Source organism: Dasypus novemcinctus, chromosome 22 (genome assembly GCF_030445035.2).
Source record: "Dasypus novemcinctus isolate mDasNov1 chromosome 22, mDasNov1.1.hap2, whole genome shotgun sequence".
Classification (NCBI taxonomy): domain Eukaryota; kingdom Metazoa; phylum Chordata; class Mammalia; order Cingulata; family Dasypodidae; genus Dasypus; species Dasypus novemcinctus.
In genome coordinates this window covers 56653057-56680306 of record NC_080694.1, presented here as the reverse complement: position 1 = coordinate 56680306, position 27250 = coordinate 56653057, and the positions used below count along the sequence as shown (strand labels likewise).

At 40.1% G+C, this 27250-nt stretch overlaps 1 protein-coding gene across 1 annotated transcript in view; it reads left to right on the top strand.

The window, feature by feature from the left end:
- The window catches only part of DCDC2 (doublecortin domain containing 2), a 188265-nt gene that overhangs the window by 38878 nt on the left and 122137 nt on the right, over positions 1-27250 (top strand). Inside the window, exons 3-4 of the mRNA XM_004462055.4 lie at positions 25368-25444; positions 25590-25721. Coding sequence (XP_004462112.1) covers positions 25368-25444; positions 25590-25721 — 209 coding nt within the window. The remainder of the gene's footprint in view (positions 1-25367; positions 25445-25589; positions 25722-27250) is intronic.

Sequence of the window (27250 nt, the reverse complement as noted above, 5' to 3'; positions counted from 1 at the left end):
GGGTGAGATACAAGGACTTCCTTGTAATGTCCTCAGAATATGGGGGCCTACTTATTTCTGAGTATAGAGGGCAAAATCCTCACTGTTTTTGTGAGATGGAAACCAAGATCTAAGTTATTTTTCCAAGAAGGGCTGTTAATTGAGACTCTTAAGAGTTCCTCCATAGGACAAAATCACCAGCATTCCATGCTGATATTTCCATCACTGGGAGGACTTGATGATTTGCTTATTTCTGTAATGCAAAACCGTTAATGTCATAATTAAAGATGATGGCCCATCAGGTGAGCAATTTATTTCAGAATAAAGGGCCAGACTGTGACACCTTGCTCGCTCACTCTTAGATGGTGGCTTGGTTTGGACCAGGCAGGCTCTGGAGATTCTGGTTTTAGATTATTAGTAGAGGCAAGGTTCACATCAAGGTCAGCCTGCTGATTCCAAGACTTTCCCTTGTGGGAATGAATGAAAAACCCCCAAGTGAGATCCAGCGAAGGTTATTTATTCAGAGCCTGTTTTAGTAAGGAAGTCAGCCACCACTGATACTGAGCAAAAGAGAGCTCTTTTCTCCTGATGTGCCTTTAAAGCCAATTCCAGAGACACTGGGGTTTCAAAGAGAGAGAGTTTATTAGGTTGCACAAGCAAAGAAGCACAATGGCCTAATGGCCCCAGACTACCTCTCAGATCTGTAGAAACACTAATATTTTAGAACATCAGGATGGTAATGAGTAATTGGGATGGAGGTGGATGCAGGTTCCTTCATTATAAACATTAGTAAACACTAAGGGGCTGAACACGATAGCAGGGTGTGGTAGCAAACCAGGGTTAGCCTCAAGGATCTGGACTCTCCAGAACCAAGGTCAGTTCCAAGGTCTTTCCATTGGCTATTAAACAGGTGGGTGGACTGGCACCAACCCCATGGTAAGCCCACACTAGGGTCAGATTAACTCTAGAATAACAGGGGTGGAGCCACTCTAGCTAGCTTCAGTAATTTCCAGTATTAACCTTTGCTATTTTAGAATAGAAAGGCATCTATATAATGATTAAATTATCATAAATTATTTGTTAATTCTTTACCCTTGGTTTCACCATCACTTGAGTTTGGCAGAGACTCAAAGGCAGGCAGAAGTGTGGGAGGCTTTATAATAGAAAGTAGGGGAGGCTTCAGGTACAGTGTGATGGGAGGCTGATGGCACAGGGAGGCTGGAGGCAGGCCAGCTGGGAGCAGGGCAGCCTCTGTGATTGGTTAGGGGAGCATATTTGACCTCTTCCAGTTATTCCTAAATTGGAAGCAGGGGTTGGCTGGAAGGAGAGTCTAGAGGTGAGGGGATGGGTGGGTGGAGAACTATGGAAGCTGTTAGTTGATAAAGTCCTGGCTATTTGGGGTCAGTTATTACAAAGATTGGGGTTTGGCTTCCTGGACTGGTTGCTGCAGATAGTGGGTCAGAGTTCTAATTTCTATATGGCCATTGTTTCACCCTGCTGTCGACAGATTTGGAGTAAGATGAAATTGAGTGGAACGCTTTCTTCTCCATCAGGGGTTGTCCTTGATTTACTCAAAATATTTTAGACACCATGCCATTGCTTTTTCATATGCTACCCTCACCAAAGCAATCTAGATAGAGAAGGAAGTGAAATACAAAAGGGTTGGGACAAAGAGGGAACACATTGGTTTTCTTGCTAACCATCATTTGCAAATGAGACATGTATCATAAACTGTTGGGTTTTTGCAGATCAAATACAGGTTTCATTACTTTGAGTGTTTTCCTTGAAATGGCTGAGCTCTCATTTTCCGATCTCAGGTAAATGTGTTTCATTCAGGTAGGTTGCAGATAAGCTCACAGCTTACTAATTGCATAAATGGATTTGGGGGCATGTCACTGTGGCATTGATAGTCTTGAAGAGTTACTTTTTTGAGGTTTCTGACACTGTTAATTGAGGAAAAACCTCACTGAACCTGGAACATTCTTCTTTATCTGCATCATGTGCTTCGACCTCCTGGATGGTGAGTTTTGATGTGGAAGTTTTTCTCGCCTAGTTCTACCCTTTAGGGAATGCAATATTTTCCCAATTAAGTGAGGTTCACTGGTTAACAACAAATCATTGTTTCTTAAGGTTCTGAGCTAGTAAGATTGGTATGTGAAAAAAGATCCTCCCTCCCCAGATGCATTTTCGTGACAAAATCCATGACTGATTTTCAGGAGATAACTGCTTTCTTCTTTGTTTTCAGTGATGAAAGAAATGATTAATTTGGTGTCACATTTTTAGCTTGAGTATTTTTGTTGTTCTTCTTTGAAACTCACCTCTTGGCTTAACAAAGCAATAGAGGGTCAAGTTTCTTGAAACCAAATGAAAAACCAAATTAATTACATGACCAAATGTACTTAAATTTAATGTAGTTATAAATGAAGACTATTTTAGGTAGTCTCAGGTTTTTTTGTTTGTTTTCTTACATTGCAGGTGCAGAGTTGAGATGGGAGAGGGACACTCATATATTAGATCTTTAGTTACACTGAGTATTAAACATAATATTTATTTAACTTTTCATTAAAAAATTTTTTTTTAGAGAAAAGTTGCAAAAATAGAACAAGAATCCCTATATTCTGCCCTTCACTCGGCTTCCTCTAATGTTAGCATCTTACATAACCATAGTTAGGGAGTAAACCAGTAAAGTCAGTACAATGTATTTACTTACTCTATAGACCTTATTCAAATATTGCCTGTTTTCCCACTAGTATCTTTGTTTTTAGCCCAGGACCCCATTTTGCATTTGGTTGTCCTGTCTCTAGTCTTTCCCTATCTGTGAGTGTTCCTTAGGTTTCCATGACCTTGACCCTTCCCAAGGTCAGATATTTTGTAGAATACCCCTCTATTTAGGTTGGCCTGCTGTTTCTTATGATTGGGGTGAGGTTTTCCTTTTTTGGCAAGAATTGCAGGATGCGATGTGCCCTTCTCTGCGCATCCTGTCTGGGTGTACATACTGCCATCTGGGTCAGTGCTGGTGATAGGAACTGTGATTGGTTGGTTAAGGTGGTGTCTTCGCTTTCCACTGCTTGTGGGAGATACTTTGAGACTGCTGTTCTGTTTCTCATCATTCAGTGTTTCACCCACAACTTTTAGCACCTATAGCTGTTTCTTGCCTGCAATTATTACCATGGTATTTGCCACATGGTAGTTTTCTGTTTCCAGGATTTCATCCACATTTGTTAATTAGGATTCTACTGTAACAAAAATCAGTCCTGTCTGCCAAATTTATTTATTTATTCAATCAATCATTTTTATCAGAATGGACTCATGGATATTTGTTTCATTCCATGGGTTAAAACCCAATACTATAATTATTTACTTTGTTTCTTAAATTATCCCATTTTTGGTCACTGGGGACTCTTTCACGATGCCTTCTGGGTCATTTCAGCATGCCTCGCCTATGTTTTGAGCACTTCTTACTTTGCAGCACCAAGAGCCGTTCCAGGCTCAGCTTGTGATTTCCATTCCCCAATCCTGGATTTAATAATTTCTCCAAGGAGCTCTGCTTCTTTTTTTTTGGAGAGTCTCCTCTCTGCTTTCGTTGTGGTTGTGTCATTCATTTGTAATACAGTTAGGTTCATTTGCTACTGTTTATGTCCCACATCCTGGTTGATCTGAATTATCTGCTATGTTTCTAGAAGTCACAAGCTGTGTAAGGGTATCCTGAGAAAAGCGTCACCCCTCTCCCCGCCCTACTACTCAGTTCCTATCTGCTTATTCCTTCCACCTGCTTCCTGGCCCCTCCCTGTAAGAAACCAATCTTCTTAGTTTCTGGTTTATCCTTTCTGTACTTTTCACAAATGAGCGGATACGTGTGTATGTTTGTTTTATATTTCCCTTTACCACGTGAAGGGTTCTACACTGTTGGAGAAAAACGGCATTCACTGGGACACGGAGACTGATTGACCACAGGCAGAAAATGTGTTTATTGAGAGGCCCTCCCAACAGAATAGGTCTGAAGAACAGGCTTTAGTTCCCCCACCAGCATGGTGGGGGTCTGAAGAGAGACCTCAGCCCACTCGTGGAAGGTGCAGATGTGAATTTATACAGTCTGTCAGTAGGCAGGAAACTATTAGTTCATTGGGAAGGGGTTAGGGTCCAGAGTCCAGCCTTGGGTCAATAAAGGACGTGAAGGGAATTCTCTTTGTGTATGGCTTGGGGGTGGTGGGCTAGGAAGTGGGGTTTTATTGGAACGCAGGAGGGTTTGATGGCCTGGAGAAGGTGAGGGTCCTTATCTGCTCCATTCCCACGGTGATATGGCTCGTTCTTGGGGGGAGAGATGCTGTCTTCCAGACGTAGGCAGCTTGCTCTGTCGATCAGAATGGAGCTACATTCTTATGACCTGGTAATCATTGTAAACCTCTAACACATATTATAGGTATTCTTTTGTACTTTGCTATTCTTTAACTTAACACGATTGTAATCACTGACTTCAGTGGTTTTATTTGTTATTGTAATGGTTAACTGAATGATTTATACTTGTTATTCTAACGGTAATAAGTCCTCCCCTTGTTTGAATTCCATAAAACCCATAAACTGCTTTTTTTTTAAAGATTTATTTATTTTTATTTATTTCTCTCCCCCCCTCTTCCAGTTGTCTGCTCTCTGTGTCCTCTCACTGCATGCTCTTCTGTGTCCACTTATATTTTTGTCAGCGGCACCCGGAATCCGTGTCTCCTTTTGTTGTGCCATCTTGCTTTGTCAGCTCTCTTGTGTGTGCGGCGCCATTCCTGGGCAGGCTGCACTTTCTTTCATGCTGGGCGGCTCTCCTTACGGGCTCACTCCTTGCACGTGGGGCTCCCCTACATGGGGGACACCCCGCGTGGCACGGCACTCTTTGCACGCATCAGCACTGCACATGGGCCAGCTCCACACGGGTCAAGGAGGCCTGGGGTTTAAACCCTGGACCTCCCATGTGGTAGGCGGACATCCTATCTGTTGAGCCAAGTTCGCCTCCCAAAACCCATAATAAACTCTTTAGACTCGGGAGACATATTTGAGCATATTGAACAGGGAGCACCTGTTGCCATGCAGTTGACTTGTGAGAAAACTCTTTCTTTTCTCAAAATCCCAGTGTCCAGGCTTTGACGTCTGTGTGCATCAGGCATGAGACCTTGCTTCATATCTGTGGATAGAGCTCTTTTGCACTCTTTGTTATAGCTTCAGAGCACTCCATTGCATGAAGCACTATGGTTTATTCAACTACTCCCCTACGTATGAACGTTGATGTTGTTTCCAATATTATGCAATTACAAACCATGCTGCAATAAATCACCTTGCACAGATGCATTTTTGTATTGTTGGAGGTATTATGTTCACGGTAGAGTCCTGGAAGTAGAACCGCTGGGCCAAAAGATAAGGGAATATGTAGTTCTTATTCAATATTGCCAAATTTCTCTGGAAGCCTTGTGTCAGTTTGTGTTCCCATCATCAGTGTATGAGAGTGCCTATCTCCACAGCCTTGAAAACTAAGAATGTAATGTCATACTTCTAAATTTTTGCCCATCTGCTAGGTGAGAAATGAAATCTCAGAATTGTTTTAATTTTCAGTTCTCTAGTTTTAAGTTTGAGCATTTTCATATGTTCAAGTGTCCTTTCTTCGCCCCCCTCCTCCTTTCATGCCTTCTTCTATTATTTTAAAATCAGGTTTTTGGTCTTTTGTTTCTCATTTCTTAGAAAGATTTCTTTATATATTGGGATATTAGGGCTTTGTGGTATATGTTTTTTTAAAGCATTTTTGGTGAATTCATGTAGTTATAATATTTGGATGAGGAGATAACATGTTTTTTATCCCCCACCCCCCATGGCTCCCTCATCTGTCTGCTCGTTGTCTGCTCGTCCTCTTTGGAGGCGCCGGGAACCGAATGTAGGACCTCGCATGTGGGAGGTGAGAGCCCAACCACTTGAACCACTTCCGCTCCCTGATTGTTGCAGCATCTGCTGTTTGTGGTGTCTCCTGGTTGTGGCGTCTGTTGGCTGCGGCATCTGCTGGTTGCTTCATCTGTTCCTCTTCTTTAGAAGATACTGGGAACTGAACCCAGGAACTCCCATGTAGGAGGTGGGTGTCCAGTTGCTTGAGCCACATCTGCTCTCTTGTTTATGGTATATGTTGCACATGTTTTTTCCCCAGTTTTTCCAGTTGTCTTTGGATTTTGTGTTGTTTTTTTGCCATGAAAACTATTTTTCTATTTTTATGTTTTCAAATTTATCCGTCTTTTATTGCTTCTGGATTTGGAGTCATAATTAGATATCCTTTCCCAATACCAGGGTTAAAGAGGAATGCACACATTTTCTTCTAGTACTTACGTAGTTTTATTTTTAAGTTTTCGACCACCAATCTGATTGTAGTTTACTCTTGTGTAGAGTATAAGGATCTAATTCTTTTTCCACATTGTCCCAGCACCATTTATTAAAAAACCCATCTTTGCATTTGAGATGCCACTTATATCATATACTAAATTTCCATATGAACTTACTGTGGTCTATTTTTTGAGTTTTCAGGTCAATTCCAGTCGTCTGTTTGTCTATTTGTGCTTAAGTGCCACCTTGACAAAATTAGTTTTTAACATTACAGTTTAACAGTTGTAAAAAGTATAGGTTAGAAAAAGTAAAAGATTCTTTTAAACAAAAATTATATTGCCCCTAAGCTCATCCTTCAAAAAATTGGATTTCATTTTTGTGCATTCTCCTTCAGTTTTTCTCCTTACCTGTGTATGCATGTCTGCGTGTGTGTATGGATGGATGTGTGTTTATCTGTATGTACACATGGTGTTTTTTTGCCATGTAATTGTGCTACACACATCGCCAGGACAAGGAACATGGACCCCTCACAAAGAGAGGTATGGCCTTGGTCCAAGCCCCTGGGAAATAAACTCTAAACCAGGGGCTCTTAACCTTTTGTTCCACGGACCCCTTCGCCAGTCAGGTGAAAACCACGGACCCCTTACTAAGTCCACACTCTACTGTGTAGTCTTTAATAAGTACATCACACCCGCACCAGCACGTCCCCACAAGAATCATGTTTCTTGAATTTCAATTCAAGCCTTTGGAACCCTGGTTCAGAAGCCCTGCTCTCAACCCTTGGGACTTCCCACTCAGTGGAAGGGTCTTTAATATTCCTGCTGGGTAGGGCTAAGGAGATGCCCCAGCGGGGGCCAGCCACAGGGGTGATTAGAGGCTGGTGCTTGGAGCTGGGACAGAGCAGCTCAGCCTCCAGGGAGGGAGAGGGACCTGGCCACTGCTTTAATCGTGTCTCCTAATGAAACCCTAATAAAAACTCGGGATGGAAGCATGGGCACGCTTCCCTGGCTGGCAGACTTCTTAGAGTGCACTTATACATCTTGATGGGGAGGGTGATGTCTCCCGACTCCACTGGGAGAGGACAAAAGAAACTTCGAGTTTAAGACTCTTCCAGACCTCAGTCTACGCATCTCTTCTGACTGCTTCCTTTTTGTTGTAAATAATTTGTATCATTTTTGCTATAATAAAATTTTAATTGTTAAGTATAGCGCTTTCCTGAATTCCATATCATTCTAGTGAAATATTGATCCCGAGGGTGTAGTGGGAATCCCTAAATTTGTAGCAAGTTTGTCAGAAGTGAGGGTGGCCCTGGGAACCCCCCAACTTGTGGCTGGTGTCCAAAGTGAGGGTAGCCTTGTGGACGAGTGTGCCCCTAACGTGTAAAGTTTGCCTTAACTCTGGGTAGTGTTAGAACTCCTTCCGTACAAACATGCAGGCAGAGTTGTGGTTATAGAATCCTTTTTTGTATGCAAAGCTTTTTCACTTATGTTTCATTTTTATTGCCTCTGTTACATATTTCACATATAGATAGTTTTTGTGTACTATGAGAAAATATACTGAGATGGCAATATAAACTATTTTATTGAGTTGATGCCATAAGTTACTTAACACAATTATATTTAGATAACTTCCATTGTTTTTGCTCCATTCATTTAAAATGTTAGCAGCAATATAGTTTTGCCCCAAATTTCCTAACATTGAAAGAACGTTTTTTAAAAAATATTCTCAAGAATATGCAGTACTTAGACTTCCTTCGCGCAGTCTGAATTTAGCAGAATTTTGGCATTTGTTTCTCTTAATTGTTTATTGAAACGGTTCAAGCAGTCCCTTAGGAAAAGGAAAAGGAAATGGACTAGTAATTTAGTGTGAGTTTTCCAGAGTACAGTTATGTTGTATGATTCAGCCAACTGCCTCCGTGAGAAGTGGGCACTTGCTCTCACGGGCACATCTTCCCTCTCCTCTGCCTGTCGACCTACTCTGTGCCCCTCCTGGTCATTAAACCCCATGCAGACCACTCCTTGCTCATTGATGACCCAATGTACTTGACATTTAACTGTGCATATCGGCAAGTTAATTAACAAATGCTTATGGTTACTAAATCATCATATAGACATTTTTCCTTATTTTTCCACTATACTGCAGAATAGCCAGAAATGAATGCCTGAAACTACCGAAACTAACTAGACTAGTCTAATCCCTGTTTAGGGTTACTCTAGACTAGCCTCATCCTTGTGTACACTCTCTTTTTTTTTAATTTTTTTATTTTTTATTGACTTTGTAATAATATTACATTAAAAATATATATGTGAGGTCCCATTCAACCCCACCCCCCCACCCCCCCTCTCCCACCCCCCAACAACACTCGTTCCCATCATCATGACACATCCATTGGATTTGGTAAGTACATCTTTGGGCACCTCTGCACCTCATATACATTGGTTCACATCATGGCCCATACTCTCCTCTATTCCATCATGTAGGCCCTGTGAGGATTTACAGTGTCCGGTGATTACCTCTGAAGCACCATCCAGGGCAGCTCCATGTCCCGAAGACGCCTCCACCTCTCATCTCTTCCTGCCTTTCCCCATACCCTTTGTCCATTATGTCCACTTTTCCCAATCCAATGCCACCTCTTCTATGTGGACACTGGATTGGTTGTGTCCATTGCACCTTTATGTCAAGAGGAGGCTCAGATTCCACCTGGATGCTGGATGCAATCCTCCCATTTTCAGTTGTAATCACTCTAGGCTCCATGGTGTGGTGGTTGTCCTTCTTCACCTCCATCTTAGCTGAGTGTGGTAAGTCCAATAAATCAGATTGTAGGTGCTGGAGTCTGTTGAGGCTCAGGATCTGGCTATCACATTGTCAGTCCAGAGATTCAAATCCCCTAAATATATCTTAAACCCCAACATTAACTGCACCTCCAGCACATTAGCATGAAAGTCTTATGAAGGGAGATCCCATCTGAGTCCAGATTCATCACATATAAACACCATTTCCAAAGAGGGGCCATCTGCCCTGGTAGTTAACCCCATCGGCCATGACCATAACTCCCATGGGTCTCTTTAGCCCTCAAAGGAACCAATATCTGGGGGTTGTATCTGCTTTATCTGTCTCTCTGACTCTGCTCAGTTGTGCATGAGGGCAAACCTTCTGCCAGCCTCCAGACTCTTTTTTAGAAACTCGTAGCCATATAAACTCATTTCTCCTTTCCATTTCCCCCTTACTTTAGGTCAAACAGCAATTTAAAGTCATGGTATTTTATGTAGACATGGATATTCTGCTGATCCGCATTGAACCTTCCGTATAAGGTCATTTTCCAGTTGCATCATCAGTTGGTAGTTGATAGTGGTCCCTCGTTGCCAGGGAGGCTCATCCCCGGGTGTACACTCTCTTTTGTGATGGTTACTCTCAGCCGGCCTCACCCCTGCTTAGGATTACTCTAGACTAGCCTCACTCTGTGTACACTTTCTATTGTGATGGTTACCACTCCACCCTCCCTTGTTTGAATACACAAAACCCCGAAAATCCTAAAGCTCAGGGAGGCCCTTTTGGGTCATTGGGCCACTGTTCTTCTCTGCGCAAACATACAAACGCTTTCTCTCTTTGGAAACCCACTGCATCAGGAGAAAGAGCCCCCTTCTGCTTGGACAACCTCAAGATTCTGCCCTTGTTTGGCTCCTTCAGTTCAGCTGCTGCTCTTTTTCAAGGGAGGCTGGAAATCCGCTCTCTCCCTGTACTAAATTGAGGCTGGTTAGTAAAGGGCAAGAGGGAAGACTGAGTCTACTATTAATGGGCTTCGTAAGTGCAGGAGTCTTGGCTGCTTTATTCACCACTGGACTCACAGCCCTTGGCCCAGTGCCTGGCACGCAGTAGACCACCAAGAGAGGTCACGTGCGAATGAACCCCCTATGCGGAAAGTAAACAAGCTTTGGGGGTATAGAGGATTTTCCTGCAGACTCCTTTGGAGTTCAGAACGTGGGGCGTCCTTGAGGGACTCTCTCTCCGTTTCAAAGGCGGGTGTCGTCCACGGGAGACTTTCCATTCTGTTCCACACTGGGGAGCTTCATGCTGTCCCCCGCCGCTGCCATATGGCTGCTGGTCGCTGTGGCCAATTCCGCTCCTGGGAGGTCCCCTCAGTGCTCACCAAGGGGCTGCAGAAATATGCGTTATTTATGGGACTGATGATCTGAAGAAAGCATAGCTAGATACGTATCGTTTTACATCCTGAAGCACTGCCTTAAAGTGAATTTCTAGAAATCAAAGCGTATTTCGCCAGTATTTCTAGCTGAGGAGTATAACTATTATAAATAAAATAGGAAAAAGAAACATGAACTCTTGAGACTGGATTGATTTGAGAGGGAAACATGCCTCCATTCTTAAAAATATTTCTTTGGAAGTGTCTCACGCATTCAACACTCATGCATCAATTAGATTTGGCTAAGGACATGGAACCTTTAAACTACCTTTAAACGATTTAGGAGAGCCAACAGTAGATCATATTGTAACCAGGTCAGGGAGTTCTGCCCTGCAGGGCACTTTTAACACTGAGTCTTTACTGTGTGAAATGAATGTTTGCAGATATTGCATCTAGTCAGCAGTGTATAGATGATTTTATTTAAAAACCTAGTTAAAAAACACCAAGTTCATGTTACATTGTTACATTGTTTATATATATATATGTAGTTATGTTGTTATAATGCTATGTTGTTCTAACAGTTATCAGAGGAAATGGGACACCTCTATTAGATCCCATTTGACTTGCATTGTGATGTATATTGTTCCAAATCCTGGAGAGCTCTATTGCCTTAGTAATTACACGATACTTAGGTAGCAAGGTCATATATACATATATATATATATATATTTGCCTTTAAGAATTTTTATGCAATCTCTAAATATATAGGTAAATTACACATTTAATTTCTCCTTTATGTTTTCTCTTTTAGAAAGCTTACTGTTTACACAAAGACACTTCAGCAGTAGAAGAAAACTATTTTTCTAGTAAATTTTATGAGGACTTAAGATTCTCAGTGGAATCAAGGTTATCTTCCTATTATCATTTTATGAATAATATTTCCCTTAGTAGTAAACCTAAGTCTGCACATTTATAATAGTCTTGGGAAATAAATACTGTGATTATTGACAGTATTTTATGCCAAAACAGTTTTTTTTTTAACAAGGAAAGTTTAACACATTGATAAAATTCTGATCACAATAAAATGTGACTGAAACTTAAGCCATCAAAATAACATCCCATTTAAACTTTTCCAGAGTTTACACAAGTATTATAAGTTTCCCAGTTTTGTATATTTTTTAATAGTTCAATTTTTTAAATTAAGATCAAGTTCATATAACATAAAGGTAATGCTTTTAGAGTGAACAATTCGGTGGCATTTAGTATATTCACAATACTGTGCAATCACCACCTCTATCTATTTACAAAGCATTTTCATCACTCCAAAAGAAAACCCCTTTCCCGTGAAAACCATTAAACAATCACTCCTCATCAGCCCCTGGCAGCTACCAATTTGCTATCATGAATTTACCTATTTTGGGGGTAGGTATGGAATTATGAAATCATATAATTTATGCCTTTGATGTCTCCCTCTTTCACTTAGCATAATGTTTTCAAGATTCATTCATACTGTGTGCATCACATTCCTTTTCATAACTTAATAATATTAAATTGTATGGCTATACCACATTTTGTTTATCCATTCATCCGCTTTGGATTATTTCCACCTTTTGATTATTGTGAATAATGCTGCTATGAATATTTGTGTACAAGTATTCGTTTGAGTACCTATTTTCAGTTTTGGCAGGTATATTCTTAGGAGTGGAATTGCTGGGTCATATGGTTATACTTTGTTTAACTTATTGAGGAACCATCAAACTGTTGTCCAGTGGTTGCACCATTTTATATTCCTACCAACAGTGCACGAGGGTTCCAATTTCTCTACGTATTCACCAACACTAGTTTTTTTCTTATTTACTAAATAATAAACATCCTACCAGGTGTGAAGTGGGATCTTATTGTGATTTTGATTTGCATGTCCCTGAAAAAAATTTGTGTTTGTCTTTTTGTCATTGCGTTGTAAGAGTTATGTACATATTCTAGTTAGTAGACCCTTATCAGCTAAATGATTTTCAAATATGTTCTCCCATTCTGTAGGTTGTCTTTTCATCATCTTGATAAGGTCCTTTGATGCACAAAAATTTTCAATTTTGATGAAGTCCAATTCATCTATTTTTTTCTTTCGTTGCTTGCACTTTGGGTGTCATAAATAAAATCCTTGCCAACTCTGAGGTCATTAAGATAGACACCTATGTTTAAATAGTTAATTTTAAAAGCTCTTATTTTCCAGATAAATTTCATTCTAATGACACCTTGATATTTTCAGAAACTCTTGGAACTTGAAGGGAATTGAGAGATTTTCAAAATACAGTTGTAGTTCCTTCATCCTATATCTGCCTAGATTTGCTTACTCAGATCGGCAAAGTGACTTGACTCAGGTAGCATAGTGAGGAGCTGACCTTGAACTTGAAGCTGACTTCCAGTCCAGTGCTCCTGAATAATGCCATGCTGCTTTGTTCATTTGTTTACTCTGTTTCTGCCCTCACCTCCACCTCCCTGTCCTGCAAGTCCCCTTTAACCTCACTTTAAGGGTCAGGTCTTTTCCTGCCCCCTTCCAAGCTAAATTCTCAGCACTGGACACAGTGTCAGCTCATAGTGAGTGAAAAACTAAAAGTCCCTCACAAAGTTAGCTTCTGGTGGTGGGTTAATCCAGCCTTCTTAGCATCTATAGAAGACTCACTGTAGATCATGTACAGTAGGCACATTCTTCGGTGGAAATCCTGGGGCCAAAGTGACTTATTTAAATGCAGAGAGAAGCTGCACTCCACCGAATGGACTGCGCCCTGCATACCCAGCATTGCTCATTTTCATCTTGCATTGTCATGTACACATTTCCAGCTGCTTCTCATTCTTAGTGGAAATTTTGCATTCCACTGCCTAGGTGGTTTGGTTACCAAATCCCTTTGGGGAAAATGAAGAAATTGACAGTGGTAAACCAGTAAGCAAGATGTATTAGGAAATTAAGAGGGAATACAAAAGAAAAGAAAATTTAAAAATACTTTTTTACCCCCCACCAGTACTTGGTTAGTGGTAGTTCCCGTAATTTCCCCAAAGAATTCTTCTGGGTTAATCAGTTATTTTTTAACTTTATGGAGGTCATATTATTCTCTTCAGCATAGCAATAGAAAAACCCATGCAGACTTAGTCTTACCAGTGCCTTAACAAGTATTCCAGTCCTGTTTAGTTTTTCTATAAGGTAAAGTGCCCATTGCAAATAATTATTTTAGAATGAAGTTAATGAACTTTATGTTCAACATTACATATTCAGAATATTTAGAATGATTTAATCTTTTAAAATATTTCACAAAGTGCAATAAAGAGAAAATTAATCCAGGATGACAATAGCTTTAGACCTCAGTATTGCCGGGAAATTGATTAAATGGATCAAAAGTTGCGGAAAATTGATGGGATTCCTTTTTTTTCTTAAGAAGACAGCAGTGTTAATGTTTATTTAAATATATGCGTACACTCAGTAGTTTTCTAAGGAAGGTGTTATTTGTGATGGGTATCTTACTTTTTTAGTCACTTTTAGGCTGAAAAGAAATCCTTTCATTTGCTGTTTAGAATAGCCATGATCATTTATTTGTGTGTTCATTTGTTTTGAATTGTTTTCCTCCTTCAATTAAAGGAGGCATTACTTTAGAGAATAGCTCAAAAGTCATATCTTCAAACTGATGCTATGGTATCCATTATTAGCAAAAACTAATCCTCTGAATAAAAGATGGTAAATCCACAGCTGAAAGATGAACCCTTCCTTTGGGAACCAGTACCTGGACTGGGTACAACAGTGGGGACTTGTAGGGGACCTGGTTAGAGATGAGTGGTTTCATCAGCTCACGGAAACTAATTGGACTCTTCTGGGAATGTTCTAAACAGCTTGTTCATTATAATTAGAGATGTCTTCTATAACTAGGTTCTCGCTGAAGTTAGGTTGGAATATTTTTTTTTAATATATAACAATGTTGATGAAAATATTCTCTCCAAAGTATTTCTGAGGGTGGCCTGATTTTGTCACCATGCCTTTCTGGAATTTCTAGAAGATTTTGGGGGGTTAACATATTTCATTTTTCATCCCACTGGGGTTGGAAATAAATTACAGTGCTATAATCATGCAAAGACTATTTGACAAATAGCAGCCAAAGGGAGAAAATCTTGAGTGATTTTGAAAAGATATTGGGTCCAATGAATGAGTGTGGTGTAGATATGCAAACATACATAAATATTTTAATATATTCAATAATACACAGTTCAAGAAATGCCATATTTAAATGGGTACAAATATATGCCCACTCTTTTCTGTTAGTGGCTAATTTTTTCTTGAGCAACATTTACAGGCTTCTTTTAGGAAAAACCCTGGATTGGGAATCAGAAGTAGATTGGATGGCTGCTTCTTTGCTTACTATGTGACCTTGAAGATGGGGAGGCTCATCTTTTCCCATTTATACAATTGGAATAATAATACTAACCTCATAAAATTATTTTGAAGAACAAATGTGAATATTAATGAAAACATTTTATAAATTCTTAGGTGTAAACTTTTTGAAAATAACTATCTTAAATTATAACTTAGCAATAATATAAGATAATTATTTTATCTTACAAATATCAATATCAAAATAAAGCTATTGTAAGAAATCAAGAAAATACACAAAGTTCTGGGCATGCTCAAAACATGGTCCTAATTTTTGTCTAATTAAAGTATATACTGAATGAGTTATATGCACAAAGTACTGTGAATGAGTCTTTGGGTTACAGGTGAGGAAGTTTACTAAAATAAGTAAGCAAATAAATAGAGATGTGATCTGCATAAACATTATCAAAGTAAGGGAACTATATCTATGAACACTTTGTGAGAGATCCAGACAAGATAATGTGGAATTTCTGAGAAGAGAAATTATGCCCCAGCTGAGTGAGGTTTTCACAGAGGAGGTGGCATGTGAGCTGGGTTAGGAAAAAAACTTATGGCTAGAGAAAGTCATAAGTAGAATAGTGAGATATAAGATTAGAGTTTGGGAAGAGGGCATCAAACTCAAGTATGATCTCAAATATCAGGCCAAGACACGTGGATTTTACTGGAGGGTAGTGGGAACCTCTGAAGGTGTTTGCTTAGGGAAGTTACACATTTGGGTCTGTGCTTCAGAAAGGCTAATTTAGAAGTAGGTGGATGAAAGAGAAACGATGCTGGTCACAGGAAAAGTTCAAAAGAGCACAGTACTAGAAAAACAGATATTTTAGCATGTCATATTGTGCAGTGTATGTTTGGTAAGAAATATCCAAGTTTAAAAAAGTGCATTTGTCTACAAAAAACCCTTGTAATATAAAACTGTTATTCAATTTCCACTATTAAATTGAATAGTGGAAATAGGCAGTATGTATCTCTTGTAATTTTGTATTGCTCAAAAGCATCTGTGTTGTTTATTTGATTAGTATTTGCATGGTATATCTTTTTCCATCCTTTCACTTTCAATCTGCTCGTAACCTTATGTTTAAAGTGTGTCTCTTGTTAAGAGTATATAGTTGGATCTTGTTTATTTACATAGTTTGACCATCTGTACTTTAATTGAAATATTTAGTCCATTTATATATAATAAATTATTGGAATGACTAGATTTATATCTACCATCTTATTTTTTGTTCCATCTAATATTTGATTTTTGTTTCTTCTTTCCCGCCTTCTTTAGATTAATCAAATATTTTTAAAAAATTACTCTATTTTATCTATTGGCTTTTTAGATTTCTTTCTTTATGGCTCCCCCCTCCCCCGCCCCTCCAGTGGTTACTCTAGAGCTTGTAATATGATCCTTAACTCAGTGTAGTTTGCCTTTAAATAATATTATATCAGCTCATGAACAAGGAAGAACTTAACAACGGTGTAATTCCACAGGCCTTTACTTCTACCCTTTGTGATCTGATATTAAATATTTTACTTCTGCATATGTTACAACCTCATGAATCATGATTATTTTTGCTTTGTCTTAAAAGTTTTGTTTTAAAAATAAAATTATAAAACGTCTTTTATAACTACTTGTATTAGTCTGCCAAAGGGCTGCCATTGAAAAATACCAGTAATCTGTTGGCTTTTATAAAGGGTATTTATTTGGGGTAAAAACTTACAGTCCAGAGGCCATGGAAAGTCCAACTCAAGGCACCATAAGAGGTGCTTTCTTACTTGCCATATGTTGAAGCAAGATGGCAGGTGATCTCTGGCTGATCTCTCCTGACTTCCTTTTCATCTTGGGCCCAGCCTCTTGGGGCTTTGTCCTTAAGTGATCCTGTAGTCCTCTCTCTCCTGAGATAGGGCTTATTTCTTTCTGGGTCTTCTCTGTATTCTTGCAGCTATCAGGCAAAATGGCTGATATAAGCTATCAGGCAAAATGGCTCATCTCTCCCTGGGGCCTCAGCTTTTGAGCCTTCTGTCACATGGCAGGATCAAATATGACAGTGCTCTTTCTTCTTGTGTCTGTGTGAGTGTCCATTTATATCAGACCTTGCAAGGAGGGCAGGGACTCAACTGGAGTCATGCCCACTGACAGTGAAATCAAAAGCCCAAAGCAATCTTATCAGATAATCGAATCAGAGTCCCCAAAGATGAATTTAATGTAATCAAAGGGTATGATACCCAGAGGAATAGATTAGTTTACAAAGATAATCTTTCTTTTTTTTGGGATTTGTGAAATAATCTCAAACTGCCACACTATTCACGTGTTTACCCTTCTGGTGTCCTTCGGTCTCTCCTGCAGAACCAGGCTTCCATCTGGTATTATTTCCCTTCCATTATTTTCTGTCTTACATTGTTTCTGATGAGAAGCCAATGATCATTTTTGTTATTGTTCCCCTGACTTTAATGTGGCATTCTCTCAAGTTGCAGTTTGACTGTAATGTGTCTAGGTGTGGTTCTGTTGTAGTAATCCTGGTGAACTTCTTTGATCTGTAAGTTGATATCTTTCATCAATTTTGGAAATGTTTGGCCATTTTTTCTACTAATACTTCTGGCCCATTCTCTCTCTCTGTTTTCCTTGGACTCCAACTACACATATGTTAGACCACTGTCTTATATGTCTCTGATGCTGTGCTCAACAGATTAGATACAATAGGAGAAAGAATGAGTCAACTCGAAGAGGTTATCCAAAGCAAAGCACAAAAAATGAAAACCGATCAGAACATCAGAGATATGTAAGACAAATGATCTATCTAATATATGTACTGGATCCTTTATTGATTTGTAATAATTTTAAAGATCTTATTTGCTAATTTCAACATCCTGGTTATTTGTGGGTTTGATGTTTTTCCTCTTGATAATGGCTCACATTTCCCCCTTTATTTTCATGTTTCTGAGTTTTTATTGTATACTGGTCTTTTTGTATAAAAGAATAGTAGAAACTGAAAGTAGCTAATATTAACCCCCCCTGCCTCCCCCCCGCCCCCCAATAGTATAATCTACAGTTGAGCTGGTATAGAATGGACTGCAGCTTTAGTTAGGTTTGTTTGGTTCATCATTGGTGTCAAATATTCAGAAGGTGAATTCAGACTTCTCCTTCTAGCCGGGCCTGGAATTCAATATTGTAGGACTCGAGAGATCTTTTGCTGCTTTTAGCCCAGGTCTTAGCTTTTTACACCACTGCACATCTCTTTCTGCTCTCCAGACACATCCCCAGCTTTCCACACCATGGGCCATCTTTCTCTAGATTTTGCATCCTGCGCCTAGATTTTGCTACACTTCTGTGCACTGGAATGAGGCCCATGGGAAGGAATTGGTGGGCACTGCACTTGCTCTAGATCTGGGCCTCCTCTGCATGCCAGCCCACGCACTGTTGTTAAAAGTTTGGCTGGCTGGCTGTGGACCGTTTGTTCCTCTACCTGCTGTGCTCCTGGGTAGGAAGCGAGCTGTAGGTCTCATGTAGAAAGGGTTTCTCTCTCTCTGGAATTTAGTTCCTTTAGACTTCTTTATATCTTAAATTCTTTGATGGATTTTAAAAAAGCTATGATTTTAGCTTATTTCTTAGTTCTTGTTGTTATAATAGGAACATTAGTCTCTTATGACCATCTACTTGCTAACAAGTAATGGAACCATATCTGAATTTACTTGAAAATGCAAATAAATAAATAAATAAATAAATAAGTATATAGGTAAGTAAATAACTGTTTTGTGATGGAAATACAACTTGAATGACATAAACATAGGAAATACACTTTATCAAAATTCGAACCAATTATCAGAATTTATTTCCTTAGATAGTAAAGAGTGGCAGATCATGATAGCAAAACTATGTCATTTTTGTGTTCCTAAAGATCTGTGTTGATCTTCAGATTGGAGTATGTCTAAATCCCTAGTTATTAGGATTGGATGTAACACCACTTGTAAAAGTCCAAGGAGAAGTGAATCAACTATTCCTTTGGAAAGATTGGTCAATGTCCTCAGCAATTGTTTTCAAATTTCTCTTTAAGTCCATACATCTAGTGTATCTCTATGATAAATGGCTTTATGCTATGACGTGTATTAGATATTCTCAGCACAAAATATCCTCTGGAAAGAGGCACTTTCTAATTCCCTGATAGGTAAAATATCACCACCCATTAGATAACTTAGTCATTCTTCCAGTGAAAAAATATTAATATTGAAAAAAAAGGTTATTTATAAAAGTCTCTTTAGAACAGTCTGTAGTTTGGATGTTTCTGGTATACTGACCTTGAGGCAAATTATTTTCTGCTCTGGTGCCTTTTAAGAATATTTGGCCCTTTTATTCTTGTTCATCAAAAAGTGGCTAATTGATTAAATATTTTGTAAGGAACTTTTTCTCCTCTTTAATCTTGTGTGTTGTCTTTGCAAAGTAACGAATGTTCCCTTAAAGATTACCATTTCAAGAACCCACTTTCTCCTAAATGTGTGCAAAAGGGTGAATGAAGTTAGGAGCCTCATTGTGTATGTTGGCCTTTATTTTGCAAATAAATAGCTTCAGTACATTTTCCCCCCTAAGTGTCTAGTTCATCTTACTGACAGTCACAAAAATCTGACACTGGTTTTTAAAAAGAAGTGATTTAAAATGGAGTTTTAAAATTGTATCATCCATTTTTTTCTAGAGGTCAGTAGTCAGATTTTTGTGATGGTATCAATTAACAGCATTATGTCTGCAAGTCCTTAGGGAGAGTTTGGTTTTCTTGGCCCAGGGTTTCAAGAGTGAAGAGAGCTGAGATCTGCGGTAGGTGGATTCTCCGAAGCATTCAGCCTAACGGCCCCAGGGAGTGGTATTGCCACTTCATTAATTAGTCCATGCAGTATCCCTTTGGGCAAGTTTAGTGGGATTATCCCTATTTTTACAAATCAACAAAATGAAGTGTGAGGCATTGAACTGGTTCACATAGAAAGTTCCACAATCAGTCCTGTGTTCAGAATTTCAGACCTTTAGTCTGTTACTCAGTTTGTAGACTTTGATCTTGTCATTCCCAGTATATATTTCCAAAGCAACAGTTTGTTTCGTTGAGTTTATTTTTCTAAAAATCAAATTCATATTTTTGAGTCATGCAGGTTTTAACATGAATGTTGGTTGTCCCAGTTATGATATTATCCCACTAAGTGTCATGTGGAAATTTGGAACTTGAGTTAAATTACTCCCTTGAACTTAAGTTGACACAAAGCATTTAATTTTTATGACATAGTCTGCTACATAAAATCTAAATATGATACCAGAGACAATATGATATATTGGAAGGTGCATGTTAGTTGTATCCAAAGACCTGCAATGGCGCCTGGCTCACCCATTCTAGTAGGTGAATGTGGTTAAGTCACTTTGCCGCCTTTGACTTTGGAAGTACTTCCAAGATAATATTAGCCAACTATTTAGTCAATTCACTATGTGTCTGTGTCACTCTCTCTCTTATTTATGCATCTAATTATTTACCAGTCATCTATCCATCCATCATTTCTATCCATATATCATATCATATCATGTCATATCTCTTTCCATCCATCCGTCCATCCATCCATCCATCCATCCATCCATCCATCCATCCATCCATCCATCATCTATCTAATCTCTATTCAGGGAGTAGAAATGAGGGTACTTTAGCCTCTCTAACTTCTTCTCTAGTATGATTCTTCTATCTGATTCACTAGACTAACCTGCTTTTCAATATCCAAATAAACTTTTTCCAAGACAATGTTGAACCCATTGCAGAATCAAGACAAGAGGTCTGTTATCAGCATGTCTTGCTTTTGCTTGGTGGTGGTAGTTCCCTTATCAAGTGACAGTTCAACTAGGAGCATTAGCTCTGTTGGGGATAAAATGGGAGTTTGAGCTTTGCATTGACACCTTTTCATTTGATTTGGTTCCCTAGCCACAGATTACACAACAGTGGTCACCCTGCTCACCAATGAGATCCATCAATGGGTACCTAGTTGCCTAAGTGGGAGTACTCTGTTTTCTCCATCCCTAGGTATCCATTCACTGCAACTTTGTGTAGATCAATATGGAATACTATTCAGCTGTAAGAGAAAATGAAGTTGGGATGCATATGAAATGAACCTTGAGGATATTCTGTTGAGTGCAATAAGTCAGACATAAAAGGATGACTATTTTATGGTCTCACTGATATGAACTAAATGCAATGAGTAAACATGGATTTAAACTAAGGACAGCAGGAGACAGAATGTGGATTGAGAAGGGGGATCTGATGTTGAATGCATATAGAATGTTTAATAAAATTGATTATAACTATGTGGAAGATAGAGTTGATGGTAGCACTTATAAATCATTTTATAAATCAGCAATGAGTATAATATAACAGCATTGCTGATTTATAACTGAGAATGTGGGTGAAAGTGTTGTCTAGGGAGGTTAATGTTAATTGAAAGACAACTAGTATATAATCCAGGGACTGTAGAATATAGTGATTTTGGCAGTAGATGAGGACTGTGGTTAACTGTGCAAATAGAAGAATGTTTCTCTATTACAAGGTGTTAAGAATATGGTTATACATGGGGAAAATAGAACTAATGCAACTGATAGACTATAGTTAACAATAATATTGTAATATTTTTGTAGCAAAGGCAAAGAAGGTGCTATATCATTGTTAAAGGTAAAAGAATATGGGATATAATTTTATGAGATGTAAATATGATCAAACATTTTTTAAAAATTTCATTAACAAGGAGAACTTTGTCATTCCATTCAACCAATCTGTACTCATTTATTCATCTTTCAGAACACTGGAGAAACAGTTGAGCTTGTTATTAGGATTAAATAAGATAAATGGGCATGGACAGGATTTTAAAATTTTTATTTTATTCCCTTCTCCCCCCTACCCTGAGATGGTACCCCTGTCTGTCTGCTCATTGTCTGCTTAAAGAGTTTGGAAATAGACTCTCACATCTATGGCCAAGTGATTTAAAAAAAATATATTTTTAGGAGATACCAGGGATTGAAACTGGGACCTTGTACATGGGAAGCAGGCGCTCAACCAATGAGGCATACCGGCTCCCCGTGGACAGGGTTTTTTAAAGGAGTGCTTCCATAATTTGTTAAGCAGCCTCTTCTCTGTTATTTCATTTTTTGAAGTTGAAATAAAGTAAAAAGAAAAAAAAAGCCCTATCAATTAGAAAAATGCATTTTATTTTATTTTTTAAAGATTTATTTATTTATCTCCCCCGCCCCGCACCCCAGTTGTCTGTTCTCTGTGTCTATTTGCTGCATGTTCTTTGTCCACTTCTGTTGTTGTCAGTGGCAAGGGAATCTGTGTCTCTTTTTGTTGTGTTGTCTTGTGTCAGCTCTCCATCTTGTGTCAGCTCTCTGTGTGTGTCGCATCACTCCTGGGCAGGCTCCACTTTCTTTCATGCTGGGTGGCTCTCTGTGTGGGGCGCACTCCTTGCACATGGGGCTCCCCTGTGTGGGGGACACCCCTGCGTGGCACGGCACTCCTTGCGCGCATCAGCACTGCGCATGGGCCAGCTGCACACAGGTCAAGAAGGCCCGGGGTTTGAACCACGGACCTCGCATGTGGTAGACAGATGCCCCATCCACTGGGCCAAGTCCGCTTCCTGAAAAATGCATTTTAAATGAAAAGAGGGTTCTCTCTGAACTAGGAGAGTCTCTGGGTTCCTCTCCAAGATGGCATAATCTGACAGAGGAGCAGTCTCAGAAGTAATTTAGGGGTTATATTAGAGCTGTGAAATAACCACCAAAGTGCATGGTGAAAGGTAGAGGCTCATGGATATGGAGTCACTAAAAACTCTGCCCCTTATTTTGTGTGATCTCAGCCAAATGAACCAAGTTTCAGTGTCTTCATTTGCACAATGGGGCTATAAGTAATAGTACTTATTTCAGGGCATTTATTTAGTGATTACATGATATATAATGCACATCAATTATTTAGTACAGTGCTTGTCGTGAAATAAAGTACAATAAATGCTACCTATTTTTCTTATTAGTTCCCTTTGCTGCTAAGTTTCCCTTATAGATTAGGAAAAACATCCTCAAAACAGAAGTGCTATCACAGTAGCTGTAGCTGTAGTTGTAACAGAGTAGAACGCTAAAGAAGAAAGAGCGAAACATACATACATAAATAAATAAGGAAAAAAAACCAAAACATAAAAGAAAAATGAGCAGGGAAGGACTGGGGTCTCTGAGTTGGGCCTTGACTAGCAAATGGAATTTCAGCAGGTGCAGAATTGGGGAGGGCATATTAGGAAGAGGGGACAAGATGAGTGAAGATGAGTGAAGGCATGGAAGCAGGGTGTGCTTTGGGAACGGAGGGGAGTTGGCTGGTTGGACAGAGTGGAAGGAGTGTTGCCGGGCGAGGAGGGAACCAAGGGCGTACTGTGTCTTAAGTCTGCTACAGCCTCTCAGGCAGATACTATAAAATGGGTTGTCTTTTAACAGTGGGAATTTATTAGTTGACAACTTTACACTTTCGAGGCTGAGAAAAATGTCCACATCAAGGCACCCGCAGGTGGTGCTTTCTTCCTGAAAACCGGCTGCTGGTGGTCGTGGGCATCTCTACACAAGGCAGGGCCCACGGTGGCATCTGCTGGGCTCTCCCATCTCTTCCAGGCTTTGTTGCTCCCAGCTTCTTGCGTCCATGGCTTTCTCCCCCATCTCTCTGAATTACATTCTCTTATTTACAAGGCACACTGGTAAGAGGATTAAGACCCACCCTGGACCATGCCTTAACTGAAGTAACCTCTTCAAAGCCTTACTTTACACACACAGGAAAGGGTTAAGAACATACTTTTCTGGGGTCCATATAGCTTCAGATCACCACTCAGTGGCCAGTCCCGTGGATTCTTGTACTTAAGAGCAGGGCTGTCTTTCAGTGTGTAGGGGAAACCAGTCTGCAGAAGACTGAGGAGAGGAGAGGGAGGGAGGAAGTAGGGATTTGCATGATGAGAGGAGAGGTGGGGATGATGGGTGGGTAGTACTTGCAAGGACCCTATGACCAAGGGAGAAACCAAAGGCACGAGCCAGGGATGCTGGGTCTAGGGTATTAACAGAGCCAGTGGAGGCAGCAGGGGACAAAATGAAGAGTCCAGGGGTGGGAGTGGCCTTGTAAAGCCATGCACACACAGTTTCTCCCGAGATGGGATGAAAAGGAGAGGGCTGGGGAGGGTGCAGGCGAGTTGGGTTGTGGAGGGAAGAGAGGTTGAAGGGCTGTGTGCCTGGAGGCCACTGTTTCCCCGAAGTTCAGAAGGAAGTGATCCGCTGAGGGTGAGCACGCCAGGAGTGGGATACAGGATGAGAGGCGAAGTTTTGAATTAGCCGCTGTAGGAAATGGGAAAAACGGTTGGCTTGGGAGGCGTGCGTGGCCGAATGACCACGCAGCACCGAGGTCCGGCTGGTGCTGCAGCCCTGTCTGAGGCAGGACACTCGGCCGGCCTGGGATCCTCCAGCAGCAGCCTGTGCCCTGGAGGCCAAGGGAGAGGCAAAGTGGCTCAGAGGTGCAGGCTGCCTGGGAGGGCAGCTGCTGGCTGGGGGAGGGGGCGGAGCCAGGCAAGTGGACAGGGCACCTTCAGGGAAGAGGGTGGGGTTGGGGGCCTGGTGGGGCAATGGGGTCAGAGGCAGGTGTGACGAGAGTGGGAGAGGAGGAAGCCAGAGGACAGCAGGTTGTGGCCCGAGGAGGAGGGCATTTTAGGGTTCAACATTTTATAGGATTACTGTATTGGAGTTTTACAGAAAGCATTGTTTAAAAAGTTCACTTAAAATTCTCCCAGTAAGGGAAGTGGACTTGGCCCAGTGGTTAGGGCATCCATCCACCCGATGGGAGGTCCGCGGTTCAAACCCTGGGCCTCCTTGACCCATGTGGAGCCGGCCCACGTGCAGTGCTGATGCGCGCAAGGAGTGCCCTGCCACGCAGGGGTGTCCCTCGCATAGGGGAGCCCCACGCTCAAGGAGTGTGTCCTGTAAGGAGAGCTGCTCAGTTGGAAAGAAAATGCAGCCTGCCCAAGAATGGTGCCGCACACACAGAGAGCTGACACAACGAGATGACGCAACAAAAAGAAACACAGATTCCCGTGCAGCTGACAACAACAGAAGTGGACAAAGAAGATGCAGCAAATAGACACAGAGAACAGACAACTGGGGTGAGGAGGGGCGGGGAAGGGGAGAGAAATAAATAAAATAAATAAATCTTTAAAAAAAAAATTCTCCCAATAACCCATCAGTTCCCTTGGTCTGCAAAGATTGTGAGCAGTTTGCCCCGGGCCCATGGGAAATTTTGCTCTTCTTTTCTTCAGAGCTTTGTTAAAGGCAAGTAATATTGACAGAGGGTGAGTCGAGAGTGTTTATAGTAAGTGGAGAAAAGGCAAGGTTTTACCAAGGAGCATGCAGGTCTTAGCTGGTCTGGAAACCCATAGTGTCTCCTCATAGAGAAAAACTCACCTAAGCTCAGCAATGTATATTTCTTTTCTTTTCTTTTCTAGGTGAAACCAGTAACCCACAGCAGGATCAATGTGTCAGCTCGCTTTAGAAAACCACGTCAGGAGCCCTGCACTATCTTGTAAGTTGGAGCCTTTTCCTGCCTGGAGTTGACAGTGGCTTGGGGCTTTCCTTTTTGCTTTGGGATTTGTTTGGTAGTTTCAACGGCAGAACTGTTGCAAGTGATTTGGTCCCACCTGGCTTTGCTCTTCCTTTGCTTTTTCCAGCTTGATTGCAAATGGAGACCTCATCAGCCCAGCTTCCCGCCTCCTCATCCCGAGGAAAGCCCTGACTCAGTGGGATCATGTGCTACAAATGATTACGGAAAAAATCACCCTGAGGAGCGGGGCCGTGCACAGGTAGATCAGAGTGACCCTCTTGCAAGCCGGTGGCTTTCCAAACTGTTGAGGACTGGGATTCCCGTCACCAGCTAGGCACTGTTTACCCCCGTTTCCTTATCAGTATCACGGACATAGAAGAGCACTGGCATCAGAGGAATTTTTTTTTTTTGGAGGTACCAGGAATGGAACCCAGGACCTCGTGCATGGGAAGCAGGTGCTCAACCACTTGAGCTACATCCGCTCCCCACAGAATTGTTTTAAGAAACAAAGTAATTCATGTAAAGAGATTAAACAATCCTTGGCACATAGTAGCACATCACCATAGATTAACTATTTTTATTCTTTTTTTTCAGAGCAAATAGGCAAGCATCAACATTTTTTAAAGTTGAGCAGAACATTTTCTGAGAGAGCCAGTTTCTTGATTCTCAACTCCTTCTTATATAGGAGATACTTTTCACAGTTTGATAGTCCAAATTATTTCCCTAAGGGTAAGAGAGACATCAGGAGGTGCTGGTTTGAGGACGATGCTGGAGAGGGTGGATAATGAAGTGAGGTGGTCTAATTTGAGAAATCAAAAGCATTTTTCCCAGGTTCCGAAATTTAAGTGAAGATTAAATTGTGAAGCATATGAGATAAACCGTTGATGGAGGCTAACTTATTTTCCTTTAGGTGGACAGATAATATGTAATATACACATGTATGCAGCATATTAGTAATACATATATAAACATATACACACAGATGTTAAATTCAATCAAGAACTTTCTGGTAATTCTTGAATCCTTCCTTAACCCTAGTCTATCATATGCTGTTAATAAAGTACACACTTCCTTTCAGGTTGCTAATGCCTATTTTCATACATGTCTCTACAGATATATATAACAGGATAAGCAAGTTATTAAATGGTTTCTTACATCTTTCCATTAAACGTACGCATAGATTAAGGAATGTATGTTTACATATATTAATATACACAGTTTGATATAACTTTTGGGATTTCAAATGTAATTAGGTGTTTTAGTTAAAAATTGTATTTGATTATAGTAAATCAGTTCATGTAGGATAAGGGTATAAAAAAAAGTAAGTTTCTCTCCCACCCCAGGCCTCCCAGTCCCTCTTTTCAGGCTTTTTTGCATTACTCCAGAAATATTCTTTGCATATGCAAGTATATTCATCTTTTATTTTTCTTTTAAAATTTTATTTTCTCATTATTCATGAATTATATATAGATAAACAATTTATTTTCTAATCAGTTTTATTGATACATATTAATAAAGCATGCAATTCATCCAAAGTGTACAAAGAATGGTATTTAGTGTATTCATATAGATGCACATTCATTACTTCAGTCGTTATTAGGGCATTTTTATTATTCAAAAATATAACAAAAAAGCTCTATGCCTTATGACCTCTCAATTTCTATGCTTCCCCTACCATGATATCTGCTCTGCATGTCCATCTTTCTAATTTATTTGTACTTATATTTTGTATAGATAGAGTCAACCCATATGTAGTACCTTTTTTCTAATTTCCTTCACGTAGTGTAT